The sequence below is a fragment of the Myodes glareolus genome, chromosome 21 (genome assembly GCF_982192425.1).
Source record: "Myodes glareolus chromosome 21, mMyoGla1.1, whole genome shotgun sequence".
Lineage (NCBI taxonomy): Eukaryota > Metazoa > Chordata > Mammalia > Rodentia > Cricetidae > Myodes > Myodes glareolus.
Window position 1 is genome coordinate 44,087,479 of NC_142046.1, and position 12,515 is coordinate 44,099,993.

Here is a 12,515-nt window from a genome sequence, read left to right on the forward strand (position 1 = left end):
TAGTCAATATTTGTTATGGTGCAGTAATAGTTTATAGTACTATTTCTTAGGAATCATCTGGCTTTGTAGGGTAAGTCTAACACTTAACTGCACTATTGTCTCTTTTAGATATTGAGACACTAAGGTGCAAGCAGTTTATGTAACTGCTTCAGTTACCCAGATAGAAATGCCGGGGTAGAGTCTGAACTATGTCCTCCAATCCTGCATCATACTAGCTTCTAGAGTGTTTTTAATTTTCTCTTTTCCTCCCTCTGTGGTAGGTGCACAACTGAATGACCACATGTTGGAAGATAATGCCTCCTGTTTTCTAATTGTTTTTTTTTGTTTCGTTTTATTTTGTTTTTTGTTTCCAGTTTATCCCCATGCCAGTGCTATATGGAGTGTTTCTCTATATGGGTGCTTCATCTCTAAAGGGAATTCAGGTAAATTACTTTACTCTTACAGGCGTACCTGTTTAACTTCAAGTACAGATGTGAGTCATGTGACAGCAGCCAACATCTGAAGAGACGCTTTCTGACCACATGTAAATTTTTTAAAGTGGCCAGAATTGTAGATGCTAAAGAAGAGTCTCTCACTTATGGGATGTTTATCCAGCCCCAAAGACGGGTAGCCTTAAATTGCTATGTGCATCTGTGCATGTTTGGGTGTGATTGAAGGCGAATGAACAGATATGTGGAAGCCAGAGACAGCCCTGTATTCAGTGCCTAGGTCAGAGTGGCTGGCCAGTGAACCCAGAGATGTTTCTAATCTGATTTCCCAGTACTAGGATTCCAGGCAAGCACTACCATGACTGTCTTTACTAAGGAGGCTCTGAGGATCTGACCTCAGTCTTCATGCTTGTTCAGCCAGCACTTTGTCAGTTGAGATGTCATTTACCATAAATAGATTAACACTATTAATTAGTGTTATTAGTTTCCATCACCCTTTTGGAAAATGAATTAACTTCATTTCAAGATATGTACAAATGCAAACTTTGATAGTTATCAAGCCATGTTTATGGATTCTGTCTACAACATTAGAAAAAAATGCCTATACAAAAGATTTGTTTTGGTTTGTGGTCTCAGGAGATTTCAGGTCATCGTAGCAGGGAAGGCCTGGTAGAACAGCTCTGTCTACAGCAATGGGAATATGGATAATAGTTGGTCACAGGGCAGCAAACCAGAAATCAGAGAGTGTGGGGCTTGAACTATTGGCTTTCTATAACTTTCAAAGACCTGGTCGCCAGGGACAGACTTTTGCTACCCCACACCACTTGTTAAAGGTTCCATAGCAATGCCACCACTGGAAATTAGGTGTTCAGAAAACAAACCTGTGGGGAAACACTTAAGACTCAAACTGTATCTGAGCAGGACAGAAAGACAGAAGGAAGAGGACCATGGCAGGGTAGAGGTAGAGATTGGAGTTTGCTGTCGTGTAAGAACACAGCAAACCGTGAAGAGTGGCAGGAGTGGAAAGGCTCCTCCTCCCTGAGAGCACAGAGGCCATAGTCCTGCTAAGGCCTTCATTTCAGCCTTTTGACCTCCACAACTGGGCAATACATTTTTATTGCATTAAGCCAAAATGTTGTAGGAGTTTGTTCTGCCACCTTCAGAAACAAATACAGATTTCTACTTAAATGGACCTTGAATTGCCTTTGTTGATAGTGCTGCTCTTTGGCCAGCATACTTCCTTTTCTTCATAAGACACTGCTATGGGGCTTACTTACTGTATAGATGTCTTTTTAAGTTAAACATAATATGAAGAGCAGTTTTTGCTATGGTATGGCGACAGTAACTGCTTATCAAAACAGGCTAAGGAGTTAGATCCTGACTGGGGCACAAGGAGCACAAGGTCTCTGTCTCTAAGCAAACTGACCTCCTGCCTTCCGACTCTTAGAGAAGTAGCAGTCAGACTTTGGAACGGTGTAGGCTGTTACAACTGAGACAAAGCTTCAACAGGAGGCCATTGTAAGACACTGAAACACAAAGCATAGGGACTAGGCCTCAAGGAAGGGAGGGCATGATAGGGAGCCGTTAGGTTTTAAAATTTTACTCAGAGATTTAATTTGCTCATTTAAAGTATCATGTATGAAATGCATTTTAATGGAATCAGTTTAGTGTTTTCATTTGTTTTTGATTTTTGATTTTTTTTTTGCCTTTGGCAAAAGTATCAATGACTAGTGATTTTGTCTGTAAGTGGAAAGCATTTATTATTAGGCCTCAGGCTCACATAAATAGAGCAGCAGGAATTTAAAAAACAAAGTGAAACAATTGTGGGTAGATCCCGACAGATTTTCTTCTAATTTCATTCAAATGATTTTTTTTTACCCACGTGGTTTAGAATTAAACAAAAATGTCAAGTTTTAGAATTACTTGGGGTGTGATCCTTTCAAGTGAAATTAAGGAAAAACATCGAAGTCCTCAAGTCAAATTTAATGAGTTATAAATCACATTAATGAAATAGAAAGCCTGGGCACGCACTGACAGGTCTCACGTTGAGAACAGAATTGGTGGAAATTTAAAGGAACAGTTAACATTCCTATTGGGAATTGACGCTAACTGGGTGGGGAAATACTACATGCTGCTATTGGACCACGCTGAAAGCCAAATGCAAAACTTAGAATAAATTTGTCACGATTGTTATTCTTGGAGTAGTGCTAGGCAAGCACATTAGCTGACTATGTCAGATATCCTAAGGAGCCTGCTACTTTGTAACCTAGCAAACTGGAGGACTCTTTATGTCACCTGGCTTTTTGGCACTATTAAGGAACTTACTATGTAAGCTTCTCACTGTGAAATATGGCAGAAAAAACAGATCACAATGTTCTCATGAATGCTGTTTCTGTATTCAAATATATAACCACATCTATATTCATTCCAACATTGCAGGGATCCAAAGTGAAGCAAATGTGCCACTTAAACAATAACAATTGAAGCACCCACTCCCTGAAGCACACTTATGCAACAGCACAGTTCCCTAAATGGATAATGATGGGTGGGGAAAACTCTATAGGAATAGACATTCAGTTGTAAGCTGAAGGATTTTATTCTTTCTTCTTCTGCCATGCACAAAATTGTGTCTGTTTAATGATTCCTGATTTTAAGAGATAGTTATGAAGTAGAAAAGACACACACGCACACGCACACACCACACAGAGGTGAGTCAAGAATGAGGTTAGCAGTCAGTTCTGTCATGGGTTTCAGCAAAAACTTTGGAAGGTTATGAATGAATATTGGTGGATGCTGTAATGTGCATTTGATTGCAGTTTATGTAACTGGGGAACAGTTGTGCCACACATAAGGCAGAGAAGACCAACAGGAAGGTTTATGTTGTTTGGTATCCTGTTTACACCTATCCCATATAAAATTTGATTTTGGCAAACCAGAATGCTCTAGTCCTGACTCTACAGATACTTGTTTATTTGCCCTGTATGGAAAGTTGAAAGATTTGATGATAAGTAGCTGATAGTTATTTTATGGTAGCTGAGCAATATTTTATTTATCAATGTTCTGTTGAAGCTGTGTAGAGTATGTTATCATAAAAATTATGAAATGTAATAGTGGCTGAGAGTGATCAAAACCACTGTTTTCTAAATAGCCACCTCTCACTGAAAGAATTATATAAATAAAATTTGGCCTAAAGATTAAACAGGTGGCTCACAAAATAAAACTAATATGTAGTAAAATCAGTTATTCAGAAAAATGTGTTGAAGTGCCTATAAATATGTGGTTTATAAAAAATTCAAGTTATTTTATTTATTATTATGACAAAATTGAAATAGACATAATCCACTGGCTACACTGGATCCATCTATTAAATTGACCCAAATAAGATAGTTTGCATTTCTTTATGTATCTGCATTGATGTGCATTATATGTAAGCATTCATGCAGGTATTGGTGCAGTTGCATGTACCTGTGTATGCACAGGTTCACATGAATACATTGCATTCATATGGAGGCCCTGAGTCAACCCTGGGTATCTTCCTCGGTCACTTGTCACTTGTCTTCTGAGACAAGTCCCTCAGTGAAGCTGGAGCTCACAGAGTTGCTAGACTGGCTGGCCAATGAGCTCCAGGGATGCACTAGAGTCTCTCTGCTGCCTAAACTATCTCCCCAGCCCCCAAGTATAAAACATAATAAAACACTTTGGTCACAAAAAAATATGTAGGCCAAATCTTTATGTAAGTTGTGTATGTTTCTAAAGACAGCATCAAAACCTTTGTTGGGGACCAAAGTGGCAAAGCCAAAATGGCAGGGTTCTAAGTAGGAATCCAAGGCACTCTACACAACAGCAAGGGTTTGTGTGGCCCTTGAAGGAAGCTGAGGTCTGTGTAGGAGTATTTAACATGTGAAAGGCAAAGCCATGAGGGTGGATGGTGCACTCTGGGAGAGAAAAAGCACACCAAGCATAGAAAGCCTAGAAGACCAGTATTTGGGGACAAAAGGTAGAGATTATGATGTGATAAACAGAAAAGAATGAATTTATCTTGTTTGACATTGTGCTGGTTCTCAAGGTAGCAAAATGTAGCACTGCCTTTACTCTATGCAAACTGTTTTAAATGACACCTTGTTATAGGAAATACAGTATACTGTTCGATAAACAGAAGCCCACACTGTATGTCATTTTCAGTGTCCTGCAGTTTTTACAACTATGTCATTTGAACTTAATATTTTGGAACATACTAAATATCAAATTGTCCTACTGTTATTGTTGTCTTGTTCTTAAAATGCAATATAGTCTGTTTAATCTTTTAGTTATTTGATAGAATAAAGCTCTTCTGGATGCCAGCCAAGCATCAACCAGATTTTATATATCTAAGGCATGTACCACTCCGGAAAGTCCATCTCTTCACAATTATTCAGATGAGCTGTCTTGGTCTTCTGTGGATAATCAAAGTCTCAAGAGCTGCTATTGTCTTTCCTATGATGGTATGAAACTTCCCCTAACGCTTTCTCTTTAACTGGATTTTAGGAAACACATGAACTAAAAAAGCAATAACCGAATAGCCTTGAATCACTTTGAACAGTTACTAGAAAATCTAGTATAAACTTGGGCACTAAAATCAGGCTTGAAAAATATTTTGGATTTCGCTGATTTAATATAGGTTTCCTTTCTTGGTCACTCATAATGTAGTAGTTAATGGAAAGCAAGATGGAAAATGTAAATTTAAAAAATAACATTGGAATACACTAACAAATATGAAAAAATAGGCAAGTTTTTAAAAATGAAATTTAATTGAATGTTTCAGACATATTTTAAATGCATTTATAAGTATAGTAAATTTGAATAACTATGTAATTCAAAAATTATTAGCATATAGAAGAATCTTGTAGTGTTCACTTATCCTAGTTTGAGCTTTTAATTATGCATTTAGGGTGTGTAATCAAATATACTTCATAGTTTAAAATTTTTCTTTAAGATGCCTTTGACATTGAATGAAATCTTAGATTCTGTCCTGGTGATTTGAGAAGAAGGAAATAAAGAGAAAGAAAAATTAGGTCATATTTTATTCACAGGTGTTTTCAATTTTTAGTTTAATGTAAGTCCTAAGGCTCATCTATATTTCCTCTCCTTTTGTTTGTCTACATTTTAAACTATTTTGTTATTGTCTTTAGGTGTTAGCCCTGGTATTTGTGAGGAAGTTGATGGACTTCTTGTTCACCAAACGAGAACTCAGCTGGCTTGATGATTTAATGCCTGAGAGTAAGAAAAAGAAACTTGAAGATGCTGAAAAAGAAGTAAGTCAGAATAAACCTTGGTATTTTATTTAAGAGAAGAACAATAGTGGTGTACACCTATAATCCCAGCACTCGGGAGGCAGGAGCAGGCGGATCTCTGTGAGTTCGAGGCCAGCCTGATCTACAAGAGCTAGGTCCCAGGACATCCTAGGCTGTTACACAGAGAATCCCTGTCTTGAAAATCAAACAAATAAGCAGAGAGCAGGCCAGGGATCTTACATGAGTAAGGCAATTCTGCATGAAAAAATGAAAATTTGTGCATTTGGTTACTCTCTAAATTATAAGGTTTATTTTCTGATTTCTTGATCATGGGTGGGGGGAAATTTTGCTGAATCATAACTGTTTCTGAGATATAGCCATGTGATGTTTGCTTTTGGTTGAATGTTTGAAAGAAAATAATATGATATTTCACTGTTGGTAATGTTTCTTGCTAAGAGGTTTTATTCAGTAGATTTGAATTAAGTTGTTATTCTTTCTTTTGGTGGTGGTGGTGGTGGGGTTCGAGACCTGGTTGGCTTCTAAATAAATAAATAAAATAAGTTTAAAAACTTATTTTGGAAAACTTCAGGTTTTAGTTATCTTCACAAACTACTGATTTATTCTATTCATAAGAAGAAACAAGTTAGATATAAGTTTTATGAAATATATAAAGTTCCCATGTCAGCCTGAATCCTTTTTTGAAGGCTATTTAATCACACCATTTTTAAAGCTCATAAAATACTATAAGGAATGTAAATGAAAATAAAAAATAATAACATTTTTAGCAGAGTGACTGAGCCCAAAGATTACAAACACAAAAACAAAAGAAAAATTTCTATGTATAAACGAAATAGAAAGGAAATATTTTAGGAGACTTGTTCATTCTTTCCAGTATTGTTTTCCCAGGTGTTTACTAAAAACATTCAATTTCTTTTCCACTGAATATTATCTGGACTGCAGATACTTTTCTTCTTTCCTGTAGGGAAATTTATTTGCAAGCACAAAAACAGTTTTAGTTTTGCTCAGTCATTTAGAGAGGGCAGATTGGGCCACAAATTCTGATAAATTTTTGGCAGAGAACATTCTACTGACATAGCTAAACATGTGATTTGTGGACCCTTCCTCCATGGTATCCACATGTAAAGACATCACGAAGGTGGATCTTATTTCTGTATGAATGTTTCAATTTTCCAAAATCTTGTAGAAGGCATGTATAGAGTTATATTTCTAGCAATGTTAATGTCACGTTAAAATACTGTGAAACTGGCACTGGTTCTTGACTTTGCTATTTACTGTATTTGTCTAAGTAGCAGAGCTCCTCTGAAAATAATAACTTACCGGAGCCTGTATGATGGACTGAAATTTACCCCACCTGAAAAACTTCCTAAGGTTTAAAGTTGGAAGACAATATTTATTGCCTATGAATTTTCCCCATCTTCCCAAAGATTATATTACTAAGCTCATTTGTCTAGTAACATATACAGTATGTTTTCTTTATTGCACTGCTTTTATTTTCTGTCAAACATCTTTACTGTTTCCGATAGGATAAGGTAGACGCTCTCTTTTCCATAGAGTACCATCTCTTTCACACAGTGTTCCCCTGAGGCCATTCTCAGAGGGAAATGGTCGTAGAATTTCATTTCTCTTAGAATTTGGGAAATTCCTAAGGAAAATGCTGTGTAAGCCACTGTGCTGTCATTGCCATTTTTCTCTACCTTTCTAGAAAGACAATGTCAGATGCTCCTGTTTGTTCGTGACATGCGGAGAACAAGTTGACAGTACTCATAAATTTTTTAGAACTAGCCACTGTAACTTTGCACAATGATATCCACTCAAAAGGTTTATCTCAGATATGATTATTGCTGGTAGAATTAGTCACTCCTCTTGCCATAACTACTTATAATGTTATATATACATATACTAATATATACGTTATCTATATATAGTACTTACATATGTGTATATTATATTTGCATTTTAGGAGTTTATTAACTCCACTGAGACCTTGTATAGAACTTTTAACCTTTTTATATTATACCACATTATGCCTTACTGTGCTCTGATAGTATTTACTGTTTTGTGAATTTGAAAGTAAAGATTTTAAGAGTAACTAGATATCACTAAATTTCCTAGAACTTATACTTACAGCAAGTACATAAAAATAGAATAAGACTTACTGGGGGAATTTTATAGTTGAATCCTTCAGTTCCAAATATGAGGGGAAAAATAACTTGCAATATATTTACCAGAAGGGTTTAGAAATCCTTAAAATCTCACATAGATTATGACGATGATATTTCATATGATCCCAACTGCATGGAAATAAACAAGAAACCCACTGTTTCATTCGAGGAATAACCTATCCTCAAACATTGAAAGGCAGTTCTAAGTAGTGCAAAGAAGACATCACACCAAGAGTGTGGAGAGATAAGGCAGGACGTGTGAAGATGCTTATGTTCTATTTAGAACTAGCATCGGGAAAGCAGAGCCGGTAGGAGTGGAGGAGGCCCTGTGGAGGATGACACTGAAGCTTAAATCCAAGGTTAATTTTCCACTTGAGGGCCCAGACTTGGGTATCTTCTTTTCTCTGAGCCTATTAATTCCCCTGAAAGACATGACTGTACTGTAGTGTCTTGTACCAATGCCCAGGACTCCAAGAGACTGTACAGTAGAGTGGGTAATGGATAAGCTCTTCAGAAATGTTCAAATTAATTGAGGAACTCTGGTTGTGATATGACAAGACGATAAACGGCAGAAATGTCTCAGCTCCCTGAGACTTGAATTTAAAGCGAGCTCACCTCTGGTCCTTCTGATGATAGTTACAAGCTTGGACCTTTATCCTCCAGGGTTTTGCTATCAGTAGCCCATTTCTGGTCTTATGGCACTGAGAAAACATTCATTTGACCTTAAAATTCAATAATGAGTTAAGCAGAATAAATAGCTACACAGGCCAGTCCAAGGTCGCAGAGCTTCTGTTCCAAATTTTCATGTACTTCATGCATATGCATATACATATGCTTCAGCTTTTAGAAAGAAAGGATTATAATCAGGGTAGAAATGAATATTGGAACCCTGACATTTTGCACATTGCTCTGTGTAAAGGGAAGACTGCAGAATCAATTCTGGATGTCCAAATGTGCTCAGAGTACCAACATGCCTTCCTCCCTACTTAAATATTCCCTAGGACATTGTACTCATGACAAAAGGACTACTGTTAAATGCAGAAAATTCCAGCAGAATGTTTACTCTCAGGTGGAAAGCATGGGTACCGGTGTTAGTTAGGGTTGGAGATGCAATTCCGTGGAAGTAATCATTTCTATACCTTCTTCATTACTGAGGGACTGTTCTAACACATACCTTATAGAGGAAAACAAAAAATAAGGCAAGCGGAGCCTTATGATCATGAAAGATTCCAAGAAAGTGCAATCTAAAAATAAGCACAATTAAAGAAATTAAAACAAGTGCTTTACCTCTCAGAAAGGTAAGAATTGGCTGTGGCTTTAGGAAGCGCATCCTAATTACTAACCTAGAGAAATAGTTTTTATGATTCAACTGTAGAGTGGGACAAGTATGCTCTATCTTCTAAAGCAGCTCTTTCCCAAAATCTGGTTCCAGGGTCTCAGCTGCACCAGCCAGCACCTTGCAATATTTTAAAAATGCAAATTCCCAGGCCTGTTTCATCAAATGATGCATATCAGAGCCAGAAATCTATTTTCCTTAGACCTCCAGGTGATGTTGACATCTGAGATAAACCTTTTATTAGACTCACATAATCTCAATCTCTATAAAACAGCAAAGTTCTCAGTACAAGATTACCATGTCAGAAATTTTTTGTACTTAAAGTAATTTAGGCAGTTACTTAAAGGTGCTGAATTGGGACCAGTGAGATAGCTCAGCAGTACAGGCACTGGCCATCAAGCCTGCTAACCAGGTTGCTTCCTGGAACCCACATATACAAAGAGAAAACAAACTCCTGCAGGTTGTCTCCTGACTGCCACATGTGCTCATCTGCACATGTGTGCACATAAACACACATGCACACAAAATTCAAAAAGTTGCTAAGCCATAGGTTCTGATGACTCCATGAACTTGCTGAATTCTATATGGCCCACCCCAATTTTACGTTCTATGCTTTTATTATTTTATGCTATCAACTCTTTAATCTGTTAGAAAACAGAAATAATAGTTCTTAAAAGTATAATCCTTATTTTCAAATTTATACATATGCAATATCTGAAGATGATGGTATTAGTTGAGGGAAGGAAATGGTAGGAATTTTTTAACTTCTGATTGCCTTATTTGCCTCTTCAATAAAATGAAGTGTTGAACGTGACTCCTGACTCTCCTCCCATTTCTTAGGACACATGAATTGCCAAATCATTAAGTATTTGGCCCCCATAGTAACTTAGGTGTCTTTCTGAATGCTGACTCTCAGCTATTGTTTAAACTTTGAGATCTTAAAGGGCTTCCACATATATACAAACTTTGCCCCCAAATGGATATATAATTTAAGTCAACTCTTTTATTAATGGTAAAGGATGAACCATATGTCAGGTACTATAACAATTATAATTTTTCTACTATTACAAAATAAAGTTCAGACTAAGGATGTAATATCATTCAGTTTATCTAAAAACAGTAGGATCTTATAGATTATATTACCCATTTCAGTTCACCATGGGCCTTTGTCTTTTGTGAAACTGCTTGCTCGCTGTCATGGGAACACCTTATTTATTTCAGTCTTTTCTGCATATCTCACATCATTTCTTCCTACCTGAAGTTTCTTCTTCTCTTCACTGTCTGTTCTTGTGTTCTTTGTGCTAATCTTTAATTACTTTGAGAACTGAGTTTATATCTTTCTTTTTAATTTTATATCTCAATACCTTACAGTTACCTGTCACAGATTATGTAAACATACATTCATTAAGTGAACCTAATTGGTGGTGTACCTATTATTTTTCTTTGATATGTACCTAAAACATAATGCATCTTCAATCAATGCGTGAAATGAGTGCGTTCCTTTTCTGTGCGTCATTTTCTGCTCTTTATTAGATATGGAGTTATTTGTTTTCCCCTTGTTTTTCATACCTTAAAACTGCTTTGATAAACAATTTAATTAAAAGATTGTCTTTCAGTTATAGCATAAGGAATTCTAAAGTCTTTTTGGCCAAACCCTTCTTTTAGGTATTCCTCTAACATGTTGCAGTTGGGCTCCACAATGTAGCTCAGCATATCATTGGCAGTTCCTGTGTAGATGAGGTGCTGTATGAGAGCCATGTTAGGTGCTCCTCCAGTCCTTATCTGCTCAGTTCTATTTGGCTATTTGTCTTCTTGAATGACGAGATAACCTGGGCTGTGAAGATGAAGGTAACCGCACCTGATTTCACAGCTCCTCTATGGGAAGTCTCCATCTTTGCCTCCCAGCAGTGCTGTTTGGGTGCAGCTGTCCCTCCGTCACCACTCCCAGGCCCACCCAGATCCCTTCTGGCACTGAAGACAGCAGCAGCGGCTGCTCTGCCACCCTTCACTTCAGATAAGCATGGCTTGGAAATGCTATCTTTAGAGGTGATGAGTTTTTGTTTGGATAGGATGATGACTAGAATAAAGCCCACACACACTAACGAGCCTCAGAGTGCAAAATAATTATTGAAAGCAATTTGAGAGAAAAGTGGAAAATCATCAGGAAGAGAAAACTGTTCACAAAGCCTTAGCCCCAGTCTTGGCTGCTGCTAATGGGTCTGCCTTTCGTGCTGCCAGGTGACACAGGCACTGGTTGTGCTTTTGTTCTTTTCAGCTTGATTTGCATTTTAGTCTTCAGTAAATCTTGCTGATTTGGCCAGAAGAGAAGCTGTGTATCATCTTCTAGTTAACAACCAAGGGCACATGTATACTTTGTTTACATCCGGGTTTGTCTTATGTAGTCTTTGGGATCACTGATGGTGTCTTTATGTCCCTTCATGTACAGCAACATAAAACGTATAAAAAGTAGTATTTTTCTACCAGAATGGATGGATATGTTCTGTCTTTGACTCTATGGTGTGCATATGTTAATATGTTATGTATATGCTATATTATATCCCATATATCTTGACAAACTAAGTTGCAAGGACCACCTCATTCTAAGCCTCAGTTTGGCTCTCCTTATACTTAAATGAGTTCTTTTAATTAATGGTTTTCTTGTTGGAAATTGAGTATGAATTGTTTCTCATAAGCTCATATATTTGAATGTTCGGTGCCCAGATGATGATACCTTTTTAGAAGATTGTGTAACTTTTAGGAAGTGATGCCCCTAAAGCAAATTGATTGCTGGAGGTTTGAAAGCCAAGCCCCACTTGTTGCTGCTCTCTACTTTCTGACTGCTGGAGAAGGGTGACCAGCTATCTCTTGCTCCTGATACAATGCCTTCCCTGTCATGATGGACTATATCCCTTGTTGAAAGTCAAAATAACCCATTCCCTTAAGCTGATTTTTATCAGGTATTTTTTCACAGTCTGAGAAAAGTCACTAATACAGATGTTTATTGTGGAGGAATAAGGCTGTTGCTGTGACAAACTTGACCATACGGCTCTTGGGTTTTGGCACAGGCTTGTGGGGAAAATGTGGAAGAGTTTAGAATGCAACTAGCAAAAGATCTCGGACTATACACAAAGCTTTAGTGGCTACCGTGGTGGGATTTCAGTAGACTAGAATGTTGAAAGAAATGTGGACAGTGGAGGAGCAACTCCTGATGGTTCAGAAGGGAACAAGGATTCTATTGGGATCTGAATAGAGAAAATTTATTTCATAATATGGCAAAGAACTTGGTTGCATTTAGTCT

At 37.3% G+C, this 12,515-nt stretch overlaps 1 protein-coding gene across 6 annotated transcripts in view; it reads left to right on the forward strand.

Moving 5' to 3' along the window:
- The window catches only part of Slc4a10 (solute carrier family 4 member 10), a 231,728-nt gene that overhangs the window by 203,444 nt on the left and 15,769 nt on the right, over window positions 1-12,515 (forward strand). For all 6 annotated transcript variants that reach the window (XM_048426118.3, XM_085681046.2, XM_085681049.2 and 3 more), the window contains 3 exons: window positions 354-422; window positions 4,736-4,909; window positions 5,597-5,719. In XM_048426118.3, the coding sequence (XP_048282075.1) occupies window positions 354-422; window positions 4,736-4,909; window positions 5,597-5,719 (366 nt within the window). The remainder of the gene's footprint in view (window positions 1-353; window positions 423-4,735; window positions 4,910-5,596; window positions 5,720-12,515) is intronic.